Below are 27,461 nucleotides of genomic sequence, written 5' to 3'. Positions count from 1 at the left end.
ATCAGTGTGAATTAATGTCATGGGTCCTCGGAGATGACTTTAAAAACGGATGTCCCGTGTTACAGTAGGTGTGCTACGCTAAAGAACCCTTACTGCTCAATGGCCGTAAGTGTTGAGCATAGGTCAAAATTAGAAGCTCTTCACCGGTATGGCACGAGCCTTGTTTGCTTTTCAAAGAATTGTGAGTGCTGTATCTCACTTGCAACTCGACAACTCCCATTCAAATTTGTCCTGATCATTAGAAATGCCTTAAGTATTCCAATCATTAAACATGGAAATATAAGATATTGGACATTTTCGCAAGATGTGTTAATTCAACGCCTTAGCATTCCGTCCCTGGGGTTGTTTTAGTGTGAATAACAATGAATCATCAATTAATACCTTTATAACTTGAAACAACATACGAGAGAGGGGATTACCTGCAACTCAACAGAGATGAAATAACTACATTTTATTGATTTCATTAAATCACTGCGCAAAAGGTCCGAGAGAAATTTAACAGACCCGTGCTTGAAACAGAAATGTTGTACATTGAGGTCTTCCGTACCATGTTTTTCTCTTTACACTCCCTCCCCTCTTTTCTTCCATTCCGCATGTTGCCAAAGGATAGAAAAAAATCGACCATTGTTGTTTTAACTGGTAATTTATTGTACCTTGTTTAAATCCGTCATTTGAATTGACAAGTCAAAACAATGTTAACGGATTGATTGATTTTATATTGTTTAACGTCCCTCTCGAGAAGTTTTCACTCATGGAGACGTCACCATTGCCGGTGAAGGGCTGCAAAATTAAGACATTTACTCGGCGCTTACGGCCTTTGAACAGGGAGGGATCTTTATCATGCCACACCTGCTGTGACACGGGACCTCGGATTTTGCGGTCTCATTCGAAGAACCGCCTCATTTAGTCGCCTCTTACGACAAGCAAGGCGTACTGAGGACCTATTCTAACTCGGATCCCCATGGGATTCGTTAACGTATACTTACATACTTATCCTCTTCATCCCCGGTGGGACATAAGGCACCAACAAGCTTCCTCCATTTGTCCCTGTCCTTTGCCAAGTGCTGAGCCTGCCCCCAAGTGTAACCTATAGTTAACTTTTAACTGACGTTCGTGCAATCGTAAACTTGTTTTCATTAATCATATTCATCCTAATCCTATCCAGTAGTTTTAGTTTGGTCGTTGCAACCTAGGAAATAGCTAATTTGTTTTGGATGAATGATATAAAATGAATTGAATTTTCGATATTTTGAATTTCTTATTACTTTTTGTATATGAAAATATTTTATACCAAAAAGTCGAAATATCTAAAAACAAAAACCAGTCACGATTTTTCATATTAAATATTTGGTTTCTTAATATCAAATATTCTCTTACACTTAATGCTATCAATATTTTTATATCAATAATTCGATTTATGGAAATCACTGATTAGAATTAAGGGTGTAACATAACTATCATAAATCCGACATTCTTGATGTTTGTGAGTTTTGTTTTTTAGATAATCATATTGTTTTTAAACCAAAGCCTTCAATCTTTATATACACTTTAAACCAAAAAAAAAAAAAATGAAAATCGTTGATGGTTATAGTACAGTACATTGTAGTCTGTATTGATGTTAATAGTACAGTACATTGTAGTCTGTATTGATGTTAATAGTACAGTACATTGTAATCTGTATTGATGTTAATAGTACAGTACATTGTAATCTGTATTGATGTTAATAGTACAGTACATTGTAGTCTGTATTGATGTTAATAGTACAGTACATTGTAATCTGTATTGATGTTAATAGTACAGTACATTGTAGTCTGTATTGATGTTAATAGTACAGTACATTGTAATCTGTATTGATGTTAATAGTACAGTACATTGTAGTCTGTATTGATGTTAATAGTACAGTACATTGTAGTCTGTATTGATGTTAATAGTAGAGTACATTGTAGTCTGTATTGATGTTAATAGTACAGTACATTGTAATCTGTATTGATGTTAATAGTACAGTATATTGTAATCTGTATTGATGTTAATAGTACAGTACATTGTAATCTGTATTGATGTTAATAGTACAGTACATTGTAATCTGTATTGATGTTAATAGTACAGTACATTGTAGTCTGTATTGATGTTAATAGTACAGTACATTGTAGTCTGTATTGATGTTAATAGTACAGTACATTGTAGTCTGTATTGATGGTAATAGTACATTGTAGTCTGTATTGATGTTAATAGTACAGTACATTGTAGTCTGTATTGATGTTAATAGTACAGTACATTGTAGTCTGTATTGATGTTAATAGTACAGTACATTGTAGTCTGTATTGATGTTAATAGTACAGTACATTGTAATCTGTATTGATGTTAATAGTACAGTACATTGTAATCTGTATTGATGGTAATAGTACAGTACATTGTAGTCTCTATTGATGGTAATGGTACAGTACATTGTAATCTGTATTGATGTTAATAGTACAGTACATTGTAATCTGTATTGATGTTTATAGTACAGTACATTGTAGTCTGTATTGATGTTAATAGTACAGTACATTGCAGTCTGTATTGATGTTAATAGTACAGTACATTGTAGTCTGTATTGATGTTAATAGTACAGTACATTGCAGTCTGTATTGATGTTAATAGTACAGTACATTGTAGTCTGTATTGATGTTAATAGTACAGTACATTGTAATCTGTATTGATGGTAATAGTACAGTACATTGTAGTCTGTATTGATTGTAATAGTACAGTACATTGTAGTCTGTATTGATGTTAATAGTACAGTACATTGTAGTCTGTATTGATGTTAATAGTACAGTACATTGTAATCTGTATTGATGTTAATAGTACAGTACATTGTAATCTGTATTGATGTTAATAGTACAGTACATTGTAGTCTGTATTGATGTTAATAGTACAGTACATTGTAGTCTGTATTGATGGTAATAGTACAGTACATTGTAGTCTGTATTGATGTTAATAGTACAGTACATTGTAATCTGTATTGATGTTAATAGTACAGTACATTGTAGTCTGTATTGATGTTAATAGTACAGTACATTGTAGTCTGTATTGATGGTAATAGTACAGTACATTGTAGTCTGTATTGATGTTAATAGTACAGTACATTGTAATCTGTATTGATGTTAATAGTACAGTACATTGTAGTCTGTATTGATGATAATAGTACAGTACATTGTAGTCTGTATTGATGGTAATAGTACAGTACATTGTAGTCTGTATTGATGTTAATAGTACAGTACATTGTAATCTGTATTGATGGTAATAGTACAGTACATTGTAGTCTGTATTGATGTTAACAGTACAGTACATTGTAATCTGTATTGATGTTAATAGTACAGTACATTGTAATCTGTATTGATTGTAATAGTACAGTACATTGTAGTCTGTATTGATGTTAATAGTACAGTACATTGTAGTCTGTATTGATGTTAATAGTACAGTACATTGTAATCTGTATTCATGTTAATAGTACAGTACATTGTAATCTGTATTGATGTTAATAGTACAGTACATTGTAGTCTGTATTGATGTTAATAGTACAGTACATTGTAATCTGTATTGATGGTAATAGTACAGTACATTGTAGTCTGTATTGATGTTAATAGTACAGTACATTGTAATCTGTATTGATGTTAATAGTACAGTACATTGTAGTCTGTATTGATGTTAATAGTACAGTACATTGTAGTCTGTATTGATGGTAATAGTACAGTACATTGTAGTCTGTATTGATGTTAATAGTACAGTACATTGTAGTCTGTATTGATGTTAATAGTACAGTACATTGTAATCTGTATTGATGTTAATAGTACAGTACATTGTAATTTGTATTGATGTTAGTAGTACAGTACATTGTAGTCTGTATTGATGTTAATAGTACAGTACATTGTAGTCTGTATTGATATTAATAGTACAGTACATTGTAATCTGTATTGATGTTAATAGTACAGTACATTGTAATCTGTATTGATGTTAATAGTACAGTACATTGTAGTATGTATTGATGTTAATAGTACAGTACATTGTAGTCTGTATTGATGTTAATAGTACAGTACATTGTAGTCTGTATTGATTGTAATAGTACAGTACATTGTAGTCTATTGATGGTAATAGTACAGTACATTGTAATCTGTATTGATGTTAATAGTACAGTACATTGTAATCTGTATTGATGTTAATAGTACAGTACATTGTAGTCTGTATTGATGGTAATAGTACAGTACATTGTAGTCTGTATTGATGGTAATAGTACAGTACATTGTAGTCTGTATTGATGTTAATAGTACAGTACATTGTAATCTGTATTGATGGTAATAGTACAGTACATTGTAGTCTGTATTGATGTTAATAGTACAGTACATTGTAATCTGTATTGATGTTAATAGTACAGTACATTGTAATCTGTATTGATTGTAATAGTACAGTACATTGTAGTCTGTATTGATGGTAATAGTACAGTACATTGTAGTCTGTATTGATGTTAATAGTACAGTACATTGTAATCTGTATTGATGTTAATAGTACAGTACATTGTAGTTTGTATTGATGGTAATAGTACAGTACATTGCAGTCTGTATTGATGTTAATAGTACAGTACATTACAGTCTGTATTGATGTTAATAGTACAGTACATTGTAGTCTGTATTGATGTTAATAGTACAGTACATCGTAATCTGTATTGATGTTAATAGTACAGTACATTGTAGTCTGTATTGATGTTAATAGTACAGTACATTGTAATCTGTATTGATGGTAATAGTACAGTACATTGTAGTCTGTATTGATGTTAATAGTACAGTACATTGTAATCTGTATTGATGTTAATAGTACAGTACATTGTAGTCTGTATTGATGTTAATAGTACAGTACATTGTAGTCTGTATTGATGGTAATAGTACAGTACATTGTAGTCTGTATTGATGTTAATAGTACAGTACATTGTAGTCTGTATTGATGTTAATAGTACAGTACATTGTAGTCTGTATTGATATTAATAGTACAGTACATTGTAATCTGTATTGATGTTAATAGTACAGTACATTGTAATCTGTATTGATGTTAATAGTACAGTACATTGTAATCTGTATTGATGTTAATAGTACAGTACATTGTAGTATGTATTGATGTTAATAGTACAGTACATTGTAGTCTGTATTGATGTTAATAGTACAGTACATTGTAGTCTGTATTGATTGTAATAGTACAGTACATTGTAATCTATTGATGGTAATAGTACAGTACATTGTAATCTGTATTGATGTTAATAGTACAGTACATTGTAATCTGTATTGATGTTAATAGTACAGTACATTGTAGTCTGTATTGATGGTAATAGTACAGTACATTGTAGTCTGTATTGATGGTAATAGTACAGTACATTGTAGTCTGTATTGATGTTAATAGTACAGTACATTGTAATCTGTATTGATGGTAATAGTACAGTACATTGTAGTCTGTATTGATGTTAATAGTACAGTACATTGTAATCTGTATTGATGTTAATAGTACAGTACATTGTAATCTGTATTGATTGTAATAGTACAGTACATTGTAGTCTGTATTGATGGTAATAGTACAGTACATTGTAGTCTGTATTGATGTTAATAGTACAGTACATTGTAATCTGTATTGATGTTAATAGTACAGTACATTGTAGTTTGTATTGATGGTAATAGTACAGTACATTGCAGTCTGTATTGATGTTAATAGTACAGTACATTACAGTCTGTATTGATGTTAATAGTACAGTACATTGTAGTCTGTATTGATGTTAATAGTACAGTACATCGTAATCTGTATTGATGTTAATAGTACAGTACATTGTAGTCTGTATTGATGTTAATAGTACAGTACATTGTAATCTGTATTGATGTTAATAGTTCAGTACATTGTAGTCTGTATTGATGGTTATAGTACAGTACATTGTAGTCTGTATTGATGTTAATAGTACAGTACATTGAAATCTGTATTGATGTTAATAGTACAGTACATTGTAGTCTATTGATGGTAATAGTACAGTACATTGTAGTCTGTATTGATGTTAATAGTACAGTACATTGTAATCTGTATTGATGGTAATAGTACAGTACATTGTAATCTGTATTGATGTTAATAGTACAGTACATTGTAATCTGTATTGATGGTAATAGTACAGTACATTGTAGTCTGTATTGATGTTAATAGTACAGTACATTGTAGTCTGTATTGATGTTAATAGTACAGTACATTGTAATCTGTATTGATTGTAATAGTACAGTACATTGTAGTCTATTGATGGTAATAGTACAGTACATTGTAATCTGTATTGATGTTAATAGTACAGTACATTGTAATCTGTATTGATGTTAATAGTACAGTACATTGTAGTCTGTATTGATGTTAATAGTACAGTACATTGTAATCTGTATTGATGTTTATAGTACAGTACATTGTAATCTGTATTGATGTTAATAGTACAGTACATTGCAGTTTGTATTAATGTTAATAGTACAGTACATTACAGTCTGTATTGATGTTAATAGTACAGTACATTGCAGTCTGTATTGATGTTAATAGTACAGTACATTGTAATCTGTATTGATTGTAATAGTACAGTACATTGTAGTCTGTATTGATGTTAATAGTACAGTACATTGTAGTCTGTATTGATGTTAATAGTACAGTACATTGTAATCTGTATTGATGGTAATAGTACAGTACATTGTAATCTGTATTGATGTTAATAGTACAGTACATTGTAATCTGTATTGATGGTAATAGTACAGTACATTGTAGTCTGTATTGATGTTAATAGTACAGTACATTGTAGTCTGTATTGATGTTAATAGTACAGTACATTGTAATCTGTATTGATGTTAATAGTACAGTACATTGTAGTCTATTGATGGTAATAGTACAGTACATTGTAATCTGTATTGATGTTAATAGTACAGTATATTGTAGTCTGTATTGATGTTAATAGTACAGTACATTGTAGTCTGTATTGATGTTAATAGTACAGTACATTGTAGTCTGTATTGATGTTAATAGTACAGTGCATTGTAGTCTGTATTGATGTTAATAGTACAGTACATTGTAATCTGTATTGATGTTAATAGTACAGTACATTGTAGTCTGTATTGATGTTAATAGTACAGTACATTGTAGTCTATTGATGGTAATAGTACAGTACATTGTAATCTGTATTGATGTTAATAGTACAGTACATTGTAGTCTGTATTGATGTTAATAGTACAGTACATTGTAGTCTGTATTGATGTTAATAGTACAGTACATTGTAGTCTGTATTGATGTTAATAGTACAGTGCATTGTAGTCTGTATTGATGTTAATAGTACAGTACATTGTAATCTGTATTGATGTTAATAGTACAGTACATTGTAGTCTGTATTGATTGTAATAGTACATTGTAGTCTGTATTGATGTTAATAGTACAGTACATTGTAATCTGTATTGATTGTAATAGTACAGTACATTGTAGTCTATTGATGTTAATAGTACAGTACATTGTAATCTGTATTGATGTTAATAGTACAGTACATTGTAGTCTGTATTGATGTTAATAGTACAGTACATTCTAGTCTGTATTGATGGTAATAGTACAGTACATTGTAGTCTGTATTGATGTTAATAGTACAGTACATTGTAATCTGTATTGATGTTAATAGTACAGTACATTGTAATCTGTATTGATGTTAATAGTACAGTACATTGTAGTCTGTATTGATGTTAATAGTACAGTACATTGTAATCTTTATTGATGTTAATAGTACAGTACATTGTAATCTGTATTGATGTTAATAGTACAGTACATTGTAATTTGTATTGATGTTAATAGTACAGTAAATTGTAATCTGTATTGATGTTAATAGTACAGTACATTGTAGTCTGTATTGATGTTAATAGTACAGTACATTGTAATCTGTATTGATGGTAATAGTACAGTACATTGTAGTCTGTATTGATGTTAATAGTACAGTACATTGTAGTCTGTATTGATGGTAATAGTACAGTACATTGTAGTCTGTATTGATGTTAATAGTACAGTACATTGTAGTCTATTGATGGTAATAGTACAGTACATTGTAATCTGTATTGATGTTAATAGTACAGTACATTGTAATCTGTATTGATGGTAATAGTACAGTACATTGTAGTCTGTATTGATGGTAATGGCACAGTACATTGCAGTCTGTATTAGCTGCTGGATGAAGCGTAGTACTTCAATCTTCTGCAAAAGGGGGCCTCCGTGGCCGAGTGGTTAGAGCATCGCGCTCAAAATCATACGGCCTCTCACCTCTGTCGGCGTGGGTTCGAATCCCGCTCGCGTCGGTAAGTGAGAAAGTGTTTAGGCGCGGATTCGAATTCTGCTCGCGCCGGTAAGTGAGAAACACGGCATGTTCATTGTTAGAATTCGCGGTTGGAGCCATGCATGAGAAGCTCCGGGACAGTAGGACAGATTTAGACGAAGTGCAAGTAGGCTGCTTCTTATATCTACCTTCAGTGTGTGTAAGAGTTTCGCACCAGTACCCTTAGCCTCGTTCATGCCGAGTCATAACCCTGATGGCAGTTGCCAGGAAACAACAGGTTAACTTATCACCATCATAAAGTAAACAGGCTTACAACTCTGCCTCCATTTTTTCGCATCCAATATCAAAGTTATTTTATGAATTCGCCATGTTGCAGATTGCAATTTAGGCATAGTTGCAGACGGTATTTAAAATTGTGTAAAATGAAACAATTCAACGGTATGTTTAATGTTTCTATTTTATAAATTGATGAAATTCTTGTCTGTTTACAAAATAAATTCTATATAAATATCCTGATGCGTTTGTTTCTGTTATGATATCAATGCAGTGGCGGATCCAGGATTTATGAGGGGGGCACATGTGAAAAAGACAAGTATTAACCAAAATGCTAAGCCATTTTGGAATTTTACTCGCACTATTTCTACTGTTTAAATTTGAGGCGAAAAGGAGGGGACTCTAAATCCCATACTGCATTGCATAAACAAGAAGCCAGGTGAAAGTACAGGAACTGACTTGTGATGCGATGATTGTATTCATATGCAAGAAAAGATTGATCACGTGAACAACTTCATGTTACAAGAAATTGAATGTCAATTTCATTAGTACTGTCATATAAAGAAGTGCATTGGCAAATGTAAATATAACGATATGAACCGCCCATTTCCCTTACCTTTTACGTATCCTTAACAACAGTAAGCAGTCTATGATCGCTACAGAAACGCCCAAACAAACTACTATAAAAGCTGAAAGCATGCGTAATCAACTGGAATTGTAAACATTTAATCGAGATGAAAGCCTCATATCTGAAATGTTCTATTGTTGGCGATGCCCGCGTTGGCAAAACTCGCTTGACCAAAACCTTCATTGGCGAGAAAGAAGACGAACAGTATACTCCTACAATCTTTGAGAATTATTATGGTATGTAATCTTCTGTGTTGCATATTTTGAACATATTATTTCTTTACTGTCTTTGCATTACCTAGATAGGTAACCCTACTTACGGTGCTTGTTTCTTTCATTTTAGGCGAAACGGTTTGCAACGGAAAGAAAAGTAGCATTTCCATTTTTGATTTGCCGGGTCAGCATGACTTTGACCAGATGCGGAAATTTGCCTTCAAGGACAGTAACGTCATCGTCATCTGCTACGATGTTCAGAAAAGGAAATCTTTTGAAAACGCACAATCCGTATGGATTCCCGAAATTCGACAGTTTCTTGGAAAGTCCATTCCAATCGTTCTTGTCGGGATTCTGTCGATGGGAAAACAAACCAGAAGCGTCTCCAGAAGAGAAGCCATCAAACTCACCTCCCAAATGCTGCTCCATGACTACTTTGAGGTTTACTGTGAAGATAAAGTTGAGGTATCCTGTTTGTTTTCGTGTATTGCAACTATTGCGAAGACCACAGAGAAGCGAAATTCATCATTCTTTCGACGTATCTTCATTAAATGAAGTTTGCACTTAAACTGTTGATATGATCAGCGCAGTTTTCAAAAGTTAGATCCACGTGTGAGCTGGTCTTCTGAGAACTATGTGTACAGACTGGCGTGGGGAAGGTAACTACATCTCTCTTGAGATAGTTAACCTTGCTAGAATTCTAAAGATATTTAGACAAACAGGAACACGGACATAGACTTGTACACTTGTGTATACATATGTAACTGACACATTACATGTTACAAAGACATTATGAGGGTTATGACTATATCTATATATTTACTATGAAGAGATACGCAAACTTCCTCTTTCAAAATAAAAAAAATCAAATCTTCATTTTATTTCCTATTTTCTTTAATTCATAACAAGAAGACTGGATAAATCAAAACGAACAAAGCAAGAGTTGTAACAGAGAGGCAGTTGAGATTAAATCAAGTGTCAAATATAATTGTATTTTATTATTTGCTTTATGTTCGATGAAGAATTATTTATATATATAGACGTCACCAGCTGGAAATGAAGTGCTGTAAATTTAGACCTATGCATGACCATCAAGGTCGTAGCGCTACGCGTAAGGCCTACACCTGTCGCGATTGAAAGTATATCTTCCAAAACCCTCTACTTTCAAGTCTATATGCCAAACGTTTGGAGACGAAGCAGTCACATATTAGATCGGACACAGCCAAGATATGTGCGGGGCTCGAACTCCTCACCATCTCCAAGTCACGAGTTGGCCGCTCGAACCACTGATCCACCGCGACAGGTGAATGTCAAGTAGAAACCTTCTATTACCAATGTCTTCGGACATCCTATAGCACTACATAAATTGGTCTCAGTGCCATATTCGTGTAGTCCAATATAGAGACGTACGAAACATAAAGGTCGCATTTATACTAGTGCTCTGGCTACTTGTATAAGGGGTGTGCTTCAATTCTAAGGTCATAGGCAACGTAACTGAAACATTTAATATTTTCCTGGAATATTTGAAGTCTTAATCTGTTGTACCTTACATTGTTCCGAAACACGCTAGTTATATACCTTATTTTTTCCACCTTTAAACAGTCACGGTCCACTAGTTTGAATGTTCATTACTCTGATGACCCATTAGTTTAAAGGTTTACTGGTTCGAAGCCCCACTATTCCGAGGGTCGGCTAGTCCGATAGCCAAAACGGAACGAAATTTTACTGAGGTGCGGGGAGGATCATATAGCGTAATTAGCGCTAAATACAACAACGTAGCCGAAGACACCGTTAACTGACCCGCTACGTAGCCCAAAATACTGTGGTAATGCTAACTCTTGTTAAGTGTCCTGTCGTCTGCCGTAAAACGTAGAATAGTTGATCAATGTGTAAGTCTCGCTTATGTTACCGATAAAATGCTGCCTTTTGGGACACCCATCCCCTGTTCATAACTGTCCGAGAGGGTGATCCTAAGTGAATGTTGAAAAAAAAAATCTTTTAGGAAATTTTGAACAAATATCGAAAATTGTTCACGGAGACCAATATCATATCTTGTAATATACCATGTTTCTAAGTCGTATCATATGTCTTTTTCAAGTCGAAGACTATGGATACAGGGTGTTCTTTGTTAACCTTTTTTGTATAAAAGATTTAAATCGCACCTGCAAGTGATCAGTGGAACGCGTATTTTTATATATTTTTCAGAATGTTGCTTATCTGAAGAAACCATATTTATCGTTCATTATTCATCCGTTCCGTGGTTTTACAAACATAATTAGTTAATGCGATAGGCCGATAAATGTTTGTACTTGTATGATTGGGTTTTGGAATGGGAATAATGAATGCTTGGTTCCAAGTTGGTGGAAATATAACTTTTTCCCCAAATGGTGTTAAAAATGTGCAGGAGACACTCCTCACTATTTTCTGGAAGGTGTTTAGGAATTCCGTTGGGAATTTGTCTGACTGCAGTATTATGAGATGTATAAAGAGCTTTTAGAAGTTCGTCAAAACGAAGGATTCATCGTAATTTTCGTCGTTTGCGTTAAGCGCCTTCTTATTTGTTTTTGTGTTATCCGAAATCCACAGTATATACAGTAGTGAGGGTGAGATTTTGAATATTTACTCCTCATAGTCTGCATACCTGTAAGGGGAAAAATGACACATTATTTCCCATATTTGTGTAGTAATCCCTTTTTCTCGTGCATATCGTATTTACATCTCTCAACTGATTCGATACACATGGGCTTGTTCTACGTATGGTCAGTTTTTAAATCGAAGCAGGCTACTGACAAACAAGTTGATGGTGCAGGAGTTCCAACAGTCTCGTTTAAAATCAGCATTTCGCAAATTCTATGGTCGTTATAACGATCTAGTTTGCCAATACAACCTATCATTAGGTCAAATGCTATCTGACTTTTTCAAGCCGATTGTTAGGCCGTTCTTGGCACACTGATTTTGACTACAGATACCTCCGTTTACCTGATCAAGATATTGGGCTCACGGCGGGTGTGACCGGTCGACAATGGATGCTTGATCCTTCTGGGCACCTAATTCCACCTCTGGTATCTCCAGGGGTCCGTGTTTGCCCAACTTTCTATTTTGTATTGCTTATAGGAGTTATGAGATTGATCACTGTTCGTTATCTTCGATCCCGATGCTTATCGTAGAAGGCGACTAAATGGGCGGTCCTTCTGATGAGACCGCAAAAACCGATGCCCCGTGTCGCAGCAGGTGTGGCACGATAAAGATCCCTCCTTGCTCAAAGGTCATAAGCGCCGAGCATAGGCCGAAATTTTGCAGCCTTTTACCTGCAATGGTGACGTCTCCATATGACTGAAATACATCAATCAATCGTTATATTCGCCTTTCTTAAATGAAAATCAAAGATAACAAGAATGAATATGTTTTCGAATTTGTTGATTTTAAAACAAATCTATTTACACATATTTCAGTTTTTCTATAACTATGTGTCTTTCTTTAAGCCATATATTTGCAATAGTGTTTGGAAAAACGTATTGTTTACTATTATATCTTTCTAAAGTCCATCTGCCTTGTTTTTCAATCCGGAAATATTGTTCCGGAATCATATTAGCATCACGTGCATTACTCCGACATAACACATCCTCACTTCCTCCTTTTCCATTCATTCAGAGTAATGTATTTGAATAATCCGGATATTGTCAGGTTGACCATACGTGTTCTATTTTTATTGTTATGTTTAGAACGGGAATAAACGAGTTGAAATCACGGCATGGCTAAATGTTGGTGTTTGGACTAGGTGTCCGTTATATTAATGTCTATAGAAGACATTTCATGGTGTCAGAAGAAAACTTTGACGTACCAAAACAATGGATCAGTTAAAACCACCGTCGCAGTTAAGTTTTGAAGGGAATTTAGCTGAAAATTGGAAAGAATGGCTGCAAGGATTTCGCCTATACTTGGTAGCCTCAGGGATCGACGAAAAGGCGGGAAAAGTGAAGGTTGCTACCTTTTTACATGTTGCTGGTGTCGAAGCGAGACGTATTTACAACACATTCAACATTCCTGAGGAGGATGCTGAAAAACTGGAGGTAGTGTTCAAAAACTTTCAAGACTACGTTGAACCACGTAAGAACTTAACGTATGTACGCCATTTATTTTTCACACGAAATCAAGAAAGTCATGAAACAATCGATAATTATGTCACTGACCTAAAAAAACAAAGCCATACAATGTGAATTTGGTGATTTGAAAGACTCCTTGATTAAAGACAGGATAGTGTGTGGTATTTCGAGTGAAGCATGCAGAGCAAGGCTACTACTGGAAGCAGATTTATCATTAACTAAGTGTTTAGACATTTGCCGTGCTTCTGAAGTTTCCAAACAGCAATTGAAAAGTTTACACAAAGAACCATCAACTGCTGAAGCTGCTCATGTTGTGACTAGAAAACCTGAAAAACTACAGAACTGCGGTAGTACCAGAAAACAAACAGCTCACGTTCACTCAAACACTAACAAACTGAATGCATGTAGTAAGTGTGGAAAACAACATGAGAAAGGGAAATGTTTTGCGTACAACAAGAATTGTTACAAATGCAAAGGCCGTAACCATTTTGCAAAATACTGTAATAAGGCACCAAAATCTGTGCATTACGTGGAAGAGGAATCACATGACCTATACTTGGGCATAGTGAATGTGGACACTATTCAGGAAGAGGTACCATGGACTGAGACAGTGAGCATTAACAAAGTACCGGTTACATTCAAGCTGGTCACAGGAGTTCAGGTGAATATAATACCAAGGAATGTGTTCAAAGAACTACACATCTCTCCGAAGCATTTACGAAAAGTGAAAGTGAACCTGTACACTTATAATGGTGAAGTCATGAACCCAGAGGGAAAGATTGATATCAGATGCCGAATCCGTAAAGTAGAACGTACACTTCCGTTTTACATCACTGCATAAGGAAGTACACCGATACTTGGCAAAAATCATGTGCACGCCTAGGATTAATCCAACACATACCAGCAGATTCCATAGAAAGTGCGGATGTTCGTGTAACAAAGGACAAACTACTGCAACAGTATCAGGATGTTTTCAGTGGATTAGTACATCTACCAGAAAAATATCACATTGAAATTGATCCGAATTCAACGCCAGTGATACACCCACCAAAGAAAGTGCCGGCAGCTTTACACAGTTCTGTACGTGATGAACTTCAACGCATGGAAAAATTGGGCGTGATCGCAAAACAGGATATTCCTACGGATTGGGTTCACAGTATGGTAACAGTATAGAAACCAGGGAAAATTCGTATATGCTTGGATCCAAAAGACTTGAATCCGCACATAAAGCGAGAACATTACTACTTATTTACTGTGGAGGAAATCATTGAACGACTACCGAACGCTGAAGTGTTCTCAAGATTTGATGCTACGCATGGTTTTTGGCATATTGAACTAGACGACGCAAGTTCAAAGGCACTCACTTTTAACATACCATTCGGTAGATACCGATATCTACGACTTCCGTTTGGAATAACTTCAGCGTCAGAAGTGTTCTCGAAACGATTACAGGAGGTTTTTTTAAAGACTTACCTGGTGTGGAGTGTCTAGTAGACGATATCCTTGTTCTACCTGAAGTGAAATACGTTGGTCACGTCATAGGGAGAGATGGACTCAAGGTTGATCCGGAAAAGGTTCGTGCTATTGTAAACATGCCAGAACTGACAGATGTTCAAAGTGTGCGCCGATTTCTTGGACTAGTGCAGTATATGTCGAAATTCATACCAAACCTAGCAGAGATTTCTGAACCTCTCCGATTGCTTACAAAAAGTGGCGTTTTGTGGCACTGGGACAAACAGCAAATTGACAGTTTTGCGAAACTGAAAAACTTATTAACGCAAGCACCAGTTCTTCGCATTTATGATCTTCAAAAGGAATTCATCATTTCTGTGGATGCGAGTTCCAAAGGATCGGGTGCAGTATTATTGCAGAACGGACAGCCCGTCGCATACGCTTCACGAGCACTGACAGAGACTCAGCAGAGGTATGCACAGATAGAACGAGAGATGCTCGCAGTTATCTATGGATGTGAAAAATTTCACCACTACATCTATGGACGTTCGGTTACCATAGAAACAGATCACAAACCGTTGCTAGCGATTCATCGCAAACCACTATATCAAGCTACTCATAGACTACAGAGGATGCTTATGCGTTTACAACGTTACGACGTTGCTTAGGAATACGTTCCGGGAAAGGAAATGTTCATTTCCGATGCGTTAAGCAGGGCTTACTTACAAGAGTGTACAGAATCACTGGTTGATGAGGACATAGACATCAATTTCATTGAGCAGGAGCTTCCTATGACGGAAGGAAAACTTCAGGAGCTGAAGGACGCAACTGAGTCTGATAAACAATTTCAGACATTGGCCGACATAGTGCGACTGGGATGGCCAGAATCTCGGGTACAAGTTCCAGCAGATGTAAGAATATTTTGGAACTACAGAGATGCAATAACAGTTCTAAATGGTTTACTGTACAAAGGGCCAGCAGTGATGATTCCCAAGTTACTACGTCACCAAATGTTGAGGAAGTTACATGAACCTCACCTGGGTATAGTCAAAACCAAGCAGAGAGCCAGAAATATCATATTTTGGCCAAACATGAACTAGGACTTAGAGCAGTTGATTAAATCGTGTGGAGTGTGCAACTCATTTCGCAAATCAAACACAAAGCAATCACTCATACCTCATGAGATACCCTCTACTCCTTAGACCAAAGTTGGAGCTGATATATTTCATTTTAAGGGCAAAGATTATGTGTTATTTGTGGACTATTACTCGAAATATCCAGATATTATACCTCTACCAGATATGAGAGCATGTTCCACTATTGCTGCGTGCAAAACAGTGTTTTCAAGACAAGGCATACCCTTAGAGCTATTCTCGGACAACGGACCACAATTCAGTTGTCAAGAATTCAAACAGTTTGCATCTGAATGGGAGTTCACGCACAAAACATCCAGCCCCCGCTATCCACGTTCAAATGGTCAAGCGGAACGCTGTATTCAAACCGTAAAAAACTTACTGAAAAAGGCAGAAGAGAGTAATGGTGACCCAAATATTGCTCTTCTGGAATACCGAAACTCGCCTATTGGTGGAGTTGTCCTGTCGCCTGCACAGTTATTGATGAACAGAACTCTTCGTTCAAAACTACCAACAACCAAAGTGGGGTTGGAACCAAATTCACTGACGTCTCCACAATCCAAACTTCAACTTCGGCAGATGAAACAGAAATATTTCCATGACCGAAAGTGTGCAAAATTACCGCATGTTGAGGATAAAGAAGTTATCCGTATACAGAATCCAGACAATCGTCAGTGGGAACCAGCTGTAATTCAAAAGGACTTCGGAAACCACTCGTACAACGTTTTAAATCAGCAAGGGAACACAGTAAGAAGAAACAGGAGTCAGATGTTGAAAAGCAACGAAACAAGATTCCATATTTCACCACCAGAAGTGGAAACATCGGAATACGAACAACCGGGAATGGAACCAATGAGCGATTATGTTCAAAGTGTGAGTGAAAATGTGAAATCTGGTAATGTATCCATGAATATCAGTGCGCGTTCCAAACCAGAAAATTCTATTTCGTCCAGAAACGTTACCAGATCTGGAAGGGTTACCAAACCACCTACCTACCTTTCTGAATATGTGAAATAACTTTGTAACAATGATCATGATGTTCATGCAGTTTGTAGTATTAATTCATGAGTTTATGTATATGAAGGTATCATAACAAGCATATGATTTTGAAAATGTTAATTCAATAAGACATTTAAATTTTGCAGAATTGACATTCACAAACTTTTTTTCCCCAAGTTAATGTGTAACTATATTGGTGAATGATTTATTCTTTATCTTAAGGAGGAGGATGTAATGTATTTGAATAATCCGGATATTGTCAGGTTGACCATACGTGTTCTCTTTTTATTTTTATGTTTAGAACGGAAATAAACGAGTTGAGATCACGGCATGGCTAGGTGTCCGTTATATTAATGTCTATAGAAGACATTTCAATTCAGCATCCACCGAAGAAGGTCAGTTCAATTTTGAACAGAAATTTTTGAAAATTATTTTGGTTAAATAAGGAGGATAGTGTTTCTAATTTCGAAATCGTTAAGTTTAATCAAGTTAGATGAAAATTTTACAATCTAATATCAAGGATGGTTTCACAATTTGATGATTTGAGCAGATTTTAATGTTAGCACACGTGGTGGCTTGCAACTAAATCAATAATACAAAGATTTTTCATACGTGTTATTAGAATTTTTTTAATTGGTGTAAGTATGTCACCGGTACGATCAAAACATGGCAGCAAAAAACGACCAGAAGTCGAAGTCCAATCCCAGGTCCAGACAAAGTCGCCAGTTCCGCAGGGGGTACCAACCAGCGACAAGATAGTGTCCAGTCCTTCTAGACAAATACAAGTACAACTCTGCGACAAGATTGGAGTTTTACCCCCATACCAGGAAGTTCAGTTCAATTTCCATTTGGACATGTGTAAATAAAGTCATCAGGCAGGAATGTGTGGAGAGAAAGTATATGGAGCGCCAAATTAACATCAACTCAAATAATTGAGGATATCTTCAATTATTTGAAGATATCATCAGTTCAATTATTGCTCTCTTTAATTGAATTAATGCGCGCATTAAATCATTATTGTTCTCATCAACTGAATTAATGCGCACTTCAATTCAATTATTGCTCTCATCAATTGAATTAATGCGCGCATCAATTGAATTAATGAGAGCAATAATTGATTTAATGCGCGCATTAATTAAATTATTGCTCTTTTCAATTCAGTTGATGTGTGAATCAATTGAATTAATGAGAGCAATAATAAATTTGATGCGCGCATTAATTCAATTATTGCTCTCTTCAATTCAATTGATGAGAGCATCATGCAATTTCGTAGAAATATTGCTCGCAATAATTAATTTAGAGCTCGGTATAAATAATTTGATGATCTCTTTAATTCAATTGAAGAAATCTTTAATTATTTACAATGCTTTTGTATAAGGAATTAATGCACGCATCAATTCTTTTAAAGCGAGCGACAATTCAATTAAAGATATTATTAATTCAATTGTGTATATGTTGAATTGACCATATCTTTAATTGTATAGTTTCTCTCTCTAAAATAATTATTGCTCTCTTCAAATGAATTAAATATCATTGATTCAATGGAAGAGAGCAATAATTGAATTAATTCGCGCATTAAATCAATTATTGCTCTGATCAAATGAATTAATGCGCGCATCAATTCAATTATTGCTCTCATCAATTGATTTAATGCGCGCATTATATCAATTATTGCTCTCTTCAATTGAATTGTAGCGCGCATCAATTCAATTGTTGATATCATTAATTCATTTGAAGAGATCATTAATTCAATTAAAGCGCGCATCAATACAGCTGAAGAAAATAATGCTATCATCAATTTAATTAATGCGAGCAATAATTAAGAATTGAAGATATTAATTACTTGAAGAGATCTTTAATTGAATCGTTGCGCGCATCAAATGAATTGATGATATCTTCAAATAATTGAAGATATCTTCAATTTGAGTTTATGTTAATTTGGCTCTCCATAAAAGGTATAGACTTATATCACTCTCCGTTATTAAATACATCCAATATTAAATACTCGACTAGTGAGAGAATGGTTGGAGACGTCATCATTGCTCGGCGCTTACGGTCATTAAGCAGGGAGGTATCTTTATTGTGCCACACCTGCTGTGACACGTGACCTTGATTTTTGTGGTCTCGTCTGAAGGACCGCCCCATTTAGTCGCCTCTTACGACAAACAAGGGGAAGTGATGACCTATTCTAACCTGGATCCCCTCACGTCTGCTCATACAAGTAAATACCGGGACAAGCTAAAGCACATGCATGATGTACGTAAGGGAGCTAGCAGGTCCTTTGGGTGGAAACAATATAATGAGCATTTTCGGCTCAAATTGGCAATGGGTCCCACTATTGATACATTCAATAATGAAATGTGTATATCCACATTACATCATTCTATGTTATAGGTATAATTTAATTATATTGCACATACAGAAAATAAAAGAAAATAATTTTAAAAAACACACTATTCCTACACTGAACTATGAAAGCCGAAGATAATAAACAGTGGTCGATCTCATACCTCCTGCAAGGAATACAAAACAGAGAGTTTAGCAACATGGACCCCTAGACACACCAGAGGTGGGATAAAGTGCCTAGTAGGAGTAAACATCCCCTGTCAACCGGTCACACCCGCCGTGAGCCCTATATCTGGATCAGATAACGGAGTAATCCGCAGTCAGAATCAGTGTACTAAGAAAGGTCTAACAATCGGTATGAAACACGTCAAACAGCAATTAACTATCTAAAACTACTGTCTACAATAAACTTCATGATGTCGGGGGTGGGTGGATTTTTTTAAAGTTGTTTTGGTATTTTGTATTGGTTTGGAGAACAACCTAATCAAAATTTGCTGTTTTGCCATGCAAACCAACCAATAAAATTCCCAAACATTACTTGCAGAAAATAAAGGTCTTGAAATATTTAAGTTCTAAGTAATATTAAATTACTATTATAGAAAATTTACAATCTATCAAGTATTTCTTATATTATCTTCTATTGCATAGAAAAAAAATAGATATGGCGATGATATCAAAATAAAGTATATGTACATTTGGTTATGTGTGTGTGTTTTACATTGCAAAAAATACTTTATTATGATAATTAAACTCTACCACGCTTTGACCGATGGCGCGTAAAAACAGGACTCCGCAAAAGGAGTGTCTCTAAATCTTTGACACTACGGCCATAAGATATAATATATGATCTATATATCATATTTTTGGAAATTTTCTCTATTTTGTAACTATGTAAAAATCAATTGAGTCAGTAAAGTCATTAGATTAACAAAAGCATTTAAAGCAAAATATGGTTTCGTCTAAATATGACGCAATGCTTTGTCGGAAGTTCATTTCCCCCTCGATATGATTTTTTTTTATTTCCCTTATGAATGCAATATCTTTTATATTTTTGAAAAGCATATATTCCATGCTTTCAGAAGATATAAAAATTATTTTTAATGTCTTGCAAAGTTATAAGAAAATAGCAATTTTTTGCACATGTACGTTTTCTTACGATTTTATTTCTCAATGTTTAAACAGATCGACAATTTACCTATACTTATTGTATCGTCAACGATATTGTAAACTTTCCGGAAATATTATAGTTGGCCACTATTTTGTTACTTATTTTACCGGAAGTGTGTTTGTTTTGGAACGGCATGCATGGATAGATAACCCCACGTTTTGTTTAGTACGTTATAGCTGAATAATGTTGGACCCATCAATGTGTGAGTAAATTCATGTACATTTATTAAGTATTAGTTCTATGTTATCAGATGTAGACTGTTATGCGTTTTGAGGAAATATTGAATGACTGTTTTTTAGGATTTATCTTGATGTGAAAACTACTTAACAAAGTTTTGTCATGAATTTGGTAATTTTTGTACTTTCATTTGTAGGTTGAAACACTGGAATAAATGGTTACAACAGATGGTGTATTGTTTTATTGTTGAGCTATACATTTCAACACATCGGATATTATGGCAGAGGAAATTCGGAAGGGATTAAAGAAAAAACGAAGTACCGCGAAGGGAAGATTTCACAGAATATACGGACGTCTTCTGGAGAAAATTCAGGATGAAGAAGAATCAGAGGTAATCAAACAGATGTTAGATGATCTAGAACAGTCATACAAGGGCATGGAAGTTCGGCATTGTGAGTATCTAGAGAACTTTGATTCAGACAATGAAGACGACAAAACTAAAGTGGACGAAGTGAACCACGATATGAACACTTTATACAAAGAGTTGTGTAAAGCGAGATCCCTTTGTTTCAAATTAACAACACAAAAGAATGCATTGAAAGAAAAGTGCGGTAAAAACCAATCTTTAAAGGTGAAAAAATTGGATCCACCACACTTTAGTGGCAAGATACGGGACTATCCTAGCTTTAGATTGGATTATATTACCCACATGATTCCGACTTATGGAGAAGATCCATTCGCTTTGAAAAGTTCTTTGTCTGGAGAACCCTTGGAAATTATTAAGGGAGTGGACAATAACTTTGAGGAGATGTTGAAGCGTCTTGATCTAAAATATGGAAGGCCAGAAAAGTTAACAGACACTGTTTTGACTGACATAAAAGCACTGGAAACAGTTCCGGAAGGAGACAGTATGAAGTTTATAGAAATGGTGGGAACTGTGGAGGGATGTTGGCTAATTCTAAAGCGTATGGGCTTGGAAAGGGAAATGAATACTGCTACCATGATATGTGAGATTGAAAAGTTATTACCATCTATTCAGAAGAGAGAATGGGCCTTACGGAAGCTAAAGATAAAGTCTACAGACTTCTCTGAATTCTTGAGATTTCTTTTGGACGAGAAGACCGCGATTGAATACATGACTTCAGATATTAGAGGTAGTGAAACGGACATTGTTTCCCGTAAGGGACGAATACATACCATGACAAATTTACAAGAGGAGAAAAATGACAAAGTTGACAATGCATTTGTTAATGTTATACAGAGTCAAATGCAACAAAATGAACAGAAAATGCAACAGGTGATTGATGGACTAGCACAAGTAACGGATGCTCTTCTTAACGGCAAACAAAAGGGTGTGACACATAACACTACCAGAAATGACATTCCTTTAAGAAAAAAATGCTGGTATCATGAGACAGATAATCACTTCATCGGAGACTGTACAGGTTTTTCTGCCTTGGATGGAGAAACAAAGATGGAATTATTAAGAAGAAATGGCGCTTGTTTTAGTTGTTTGAAAAGTGGTCATCTTTCAAAACGGTGTGTAAACAGAAAACCTTGTGATATCACAGACTTTAATCAACAAAAATGTGGTAGATTTCACCACCCATTCTTACACGGGGCAATCTTAAATGCAAGTGCGCATCATCATAATGTGAACATAGTTAATGAAGAGCAAGGAAAGAAGGGAGTCATTCTCATGATCAGTAAAGTGAAAAGCAACAGTGTGTCACTAACTACTTTATGGGATCCCGGAGCTAATATATCACTTCTGACGTACGAATCGGCTAGAAAGCTTGGACTGAAGGGACGTGAAGTAAATTTGTCAATAACAAAGGTGGGAAATACATCTGAGTGTATTCAAAGTAAGGAATATTTGCTGCCACTGACAGACATGAATGGCAAGGTCTGGCAAGTCAAAGTATATGGAATTAACAAAATTACAGCAGATATTTCAAAGGTGGATGTCCATGGAGTAGTGAAATTCTTTAAAGGGGTCAAAGAGGGAGACATCTTGAGACCTGAAGGAAAAGTGGATCTGCTTATAGGAGCCGATTGTTGCATTTTATTACCGGAGAAAGTTGATCAGATTGGAAATCTCCAATTGATGCGGAACCAATTTGGATATTGTATTAGAGGAAGTCATGACAATTTACGAGTACTTGTTACAGCAGAATCAAATCTTGTGTGCATTCATCATACTTCAGGAAGGATAATTGAGCCTATTCGGTTGAACATAGGCAACTTTAAGACTGTTGTTGATTACTTTTTCGACATAGAAAGTCTAGGAACTTATTGTGTGCCAAAATGTGGAAGTTGCAGGTGCGGGAAATGCCCACCAGGTAATGGAAGTTATACTCTGAAGGAAGAACGTGAGCTACACCTTATAAAGGATGGACTTCAATATGACAAATTGGGTAAATACTGGACCGCTACATATCCGTGGGTTAAAGATCCAAAGTATCTCCCTAACAATGTGAACGCAGCATTGTATCGATTGAGATCCACAGAAAGATGTTTGGAAAGAGCAGGACCAGATTACAGTAAAGCATATGGTGACCAGATTATGGATATGGTGGAAAGGAGCGTGGCAAGAAAATTAACCGATGAAGAGATGGATACATACGATGGGCCTATTCACTACATTCCACACCACGAGGTCTTAAAACCAAATTCCAAATCAACACCTGTGCGGATCGTATTTGATTCATCATCGTCGTATATGGGTCATGTATTGAATGAATATTGGGCAAAGGGACCAAATGTTCTGAATGACCTTTTAGGGGTCATCATCAGATTTAGACAAAGGAAAATAGCTATTGCAGGAGACATCACCAAGATGTATAATGCAATCAAACTATCTGAAAGAGATCAGCATACACACAGATTTGTATGGAGAGACTTGCAGTTAGACAAACTACCTGATCATTATGTATTAACATCAGTGACATTTGGAGACAGACCCAGCGGAGCAATTTCCACTATGGCCTTGCGGATGACAGCAGAAATGCATCAAACTGAATACCCAAAGGCAGCAGAATTAGTCATTAAAAACAGTTATGTGGATGACTTACTTATCTCAGTGAATACTGTTTGTGAGGCCAAGGAAATAATTCAGGATACTGAAATGATGTTAAGTCATGGAGGATTTCGCGTTAAACATTGGATAATCTCTGGTGATCAAAGTGAGCATTTTACAGGAATGAATGTGTTGTGTGCAGAACAGGAAAACATTCTTGGAATGTGTTGGTTACCCAAAGATGACGTTTGGACATTCAAGGCAAAATTGAACTTTTCGTCGAAAAGACGTGGAATACATTTAGAAGATGATCTCAAGGAAGAACAATTGCATCTTATTCCTGATAATTTAACTCACAGGATGGTCCTTAGTCAGGTAGCAGGCATTTATGATCCTCTAGGACTTATTGCCCCATACGTATTATATGCGAAAATTCTCATGAAAAGCATGTGTTCCAAAGAAATTCAGAATGGATGGGATGAACCTATGAATGAAGAAATCAGGGTTAAATGGATGCAATTCTTTAGGGGATTGTATGAATTACAATCAATAACATTCAAAAGATGTATTATGCCAGAAAACGCGGAAGGTGATCCAATTCTTGTCATATTCTCAGATGGAAGTCAACAAGCCTACGGTGCATGTGCCTACATTAGATGGCATACTAACGACAACACATATGAATCAAATCTAGTTATCGCAAAAAATCGAATTGCACCAGCGAAGCAGTTGTCAACTCCTCGTCTCGAATTGTGTGGAGCAGTGCTTGCATCTAGACTTCATCAAAAACTTGTGACAGAACTGGACTTTAGATTCAGCAAGATTGTACATATCGTTGATTCGATGATTGTCAGAGCACAAATACAACGAGAGAGCTATGGTTTTGGAACATTTGTGGCAACACGGGTTGCTGAAATACAAAGCAAAACGGATCCTACTGAGTGGTGGTGGGTTCAAGGAGATCAGAATCCTGCAGACATGACTACAAGGGTTGCATCAGCAAGTGCTCTAGGGGCTAATTCCAAGTGGCAAAGGGGTCCAGATTTCTTAAAGATGCCGTTCGAATTATGGCCAATAACTCAAGAAACTACCCTGGATAGTGATCAGATACCTGATGTTGTTGGAATAACCATGTCGATCACATCTGATGATTGCTCAACTATTAGTGACATTGCCATTGATATTGATCGGTTCGCCGGTTTGAAGAAACTACTTGGAGTTACCAGCATTGTCTTATCCATATTTAAATGGAAGACTTTTAAGGGCATTTGTGACAAGATCACTATGGAGACATTAATTGAAGCAGAGATGAGTTGGGTTAAGCATGCACAGAAAGATTTACCAAAGGACTGGATGAAGAAGTTTCAAAGACTTGGACCATTCCTTAATCAAGATGGAGTTGTGTGTGTTGGACAACGAATGGCTGAGTGGATCAAACAATCATGGGATCAAAGAGAATTTGTTTTGTTACCAAGAAAGGGACGTTTTACCGAGTTAGTTGTTCGCAGTGTTCACAGTGAAGATCATGCAGGATTGGAAGTGACATTAGCAAAGATGCGAAGTGAATACTGGATTCCTGGAGTTCGCAAAATCATTAAACGAGTTAAGGAGAATTGTGTGGTATGCAGAAAGCGGGATAAGGTGTTAGTGCAACAACAGATGGGTGTCTTACCTTCTTTTAGAATGAGCCCAGCACCTCCATTCTACAACTGTGCCGTTGACATGTTCGGACCATATACCATACGTGACACAGTCAAGAAGCGGACACACGGAAAGGCATATGGTGTATTGTTTAACTGCCTTAACTGCAGAGGTGTTTATGTTGACCTGGCTGAAGGTTACGACAGGGGAAGTTTCCTTGTTGTGTTCAGGAGATTCATATCTCTTCGTGGCAACCCGAAACGAATGATTTCTGATGCAGGCACACAATTAGTAGCTGCGGGAAAGGAACTAAAGAAGTATGGAATAGAATGGAATGTCATTAAATCTGCGGATGCACCGTGGGAAAATGGGTGCAGTGAATCGTTGATCAAGTCTGTGAAGAGGTGTCTTGAAATTGCTGTTGGTGATTCGATTTTGACATTTTCGGAATTGCAAGCTGTGTTTTTTGAGGTTGCAAATTTGGTGAATGAGAGACCTATTGGAACCAAGGTGTGTGATCCAAATGAAGGAACGTACTTATACCCAAATGACTTGTTATTGGGTAGATCCAGTGTACGAGTTCCTCAGATTGAAATGGATGAACGTTGCAACCCACGGCTCAGGTGGAAGTTTATTCAACAGCTGGTTGATGCTTTTTGGAAGAGATGGATCAGAGATTATTTCCCCACTCTAATTGTTAGACAGAAGTGGCATACAAACAGGAGGAATCTGAAACGGGGTGATCTGGTTTTAGTTCAGGACGCCAACTTGATTCGGGGGAAATGGAAGCTTGCCCAAGTTGCTGAGGCAGAGCCAGGAACAGACGGAAAGGTTCGAGATGTTACAGTGCGATACAAAAATGTAGGTCCCGGCGCAAGCTATACTGGATGTACTGACACTATCATTCGTAGATCCGTCCATCGACTTGTTGTAATACTACCTACTGATGAATGTGATTAGTTGTGGACTGATTAAGAAACTAGTTGGGGGAGTGTATCGTCAACGATATTGTAAACTTTCCGGAAATATTATAGTTGGCCACTATTTTGTTACTTATTTTACCGGAAGTGTGTTTGTTTTGGAACGGCATGCATGGATAGATAATCCCACGTTTTGTTTAGTACGTTATAGCTCAATAATGTTGGACCCATCAATGTGTGAGTAAATTCATGTACATTTATTAAGTATTAGTTCTATGTTATCAGATGTAGACTGTTATGCGTTTTGAGGAAATATTGAATGACTGTTTTTTAGGATTTATCTTGATGTGAAAACTACTTAACAAAGTTTTGTCATGAATTTGGTAATTTTTGTACTTTCATTTGTAGGTTGAAACACTGGAATAAATGGTTACAACAGATGGTGTATTGTTTTATTGTTGAGCTATACACTTATATATATAAATAGGGAAAAGTAAATACAGCCCCTAAAAGTAGAGGACATTTCCTTTTTGATGGGCTCTTATTCGTGTTATAATTCTCAGTAGTTTTTATATTACGATAAAATAAAATTGGGACATGCTGCGCGGTTTTCTTTGGTGTATTGTTTTATTGTTGAGCTATACACTTATATATATAAATAGGGAAAAGTAAATACAGCCCCTAAAAGTAGAGGACATTTCCTTTTTGATGGGCTCTTATTCGTGTTATAATTCTCAGTAGTTTTTATATTACGATAAAATAAAATTGGGACATGCTGCGCGGTTTTCTTTAAAATTAACGACAAAACGTCGTCGTTGAAAGCAATCGACGCGCGTCTCACAATAAAGTCGTGAAAACTATTTGCATTGTCCTCTATTAGTAAATTCAGTACCTTTTGATACACTATAACAATATACATGAATGTATGAAATAATCAGCCAGGTTATCTCTGCTTTTTTTCAAAAAGCTTAAAACCATTATTGGTATATAACAGTTACACAACCTACAAACACCTATTGAGAATGTTACATCGGGAAAGTAAATTTTTAAAAAAGATCAAT

General features: G+C 35.7%; 3 protein-coding genes across 3 annotated transcripts; all 3 read left to right on the top strand.

The window, feature by feature from the left end:
- Positions 1-8,447: 8,447 nt before the first annotated feature.
- Positions 8,448-10,036, top strand: LOC130054990 (ras-like GTP-binding protein RhoL). Its single transcript, XM_056166132.1, has 3 exons — positions 8,448-8,495; positions 9,337-9,466; positions 9,573-10,036. The coding sequence occupies exons 1-3, from the start codon at positions 8,448-8,450 to the stop codon at positions 9,995-9,997; spliced, it is 603 nt and encodes a 200-aa protein (XP_056022107.1). The 3' UTR covers positions 9,998-10,036.
- An 11,061-nt stretch (positions 10,037-21,097) lies between these two features.
- On the top strand, positions 21,098-25,560 carry LOC125647375 (uncharacterized). Its single transcript, XM_056166131.1, has 2 exons — positions 21,098-25,459; positions 25,522-25,560. Exons 1-2 carry the CDS (start codon positions 21,098-21,100, stop codon positions 25,558-25,560), a joined length of 4,401 nt encoding a protein of 1,466 aa, XP_056022106.1.
- A 161-nt stretch (positions 25,561-25,721) lies between these two features.
- On the top strand, positions 25,722-26,842 carry LOC125678827 (uncharacterized). Its single transcript, XM_056165203.1, has 2 exons — positions 25,722-26,637; positions 26,809-26,842. The coding sequence occupies exon 1, from the start codon at positions 25,745-25,747 to the stop codon at positions 26,438-26,440; it is 696 nt and encodes a 231-aa protein (XP_056021178.1). The 5' UTR covers positions 25,722-25,744; the 3' UTR covers positions 26,441-26,637; positions 26,809-26,842.
- Positions 26,843-27,461: the final 619 nt, after the last annotated feature.

This window comes from Ostrea edulis, chromosome 5, assembly GCF_947568905.1.
Source record: "Ostrea edulis chromosome 5, xbOstEdul1.1, whole genome shotgun sequence".
Lineage (NCBI taxonomy): Eukaryota > Metazoa > Mollusca > Bivalvia > Ostreida > Ostreidae > Ostrea > Ostrea edulis.
This window is presented reverse-complemented; position numbering and strand designations above follow the sequence as displayed.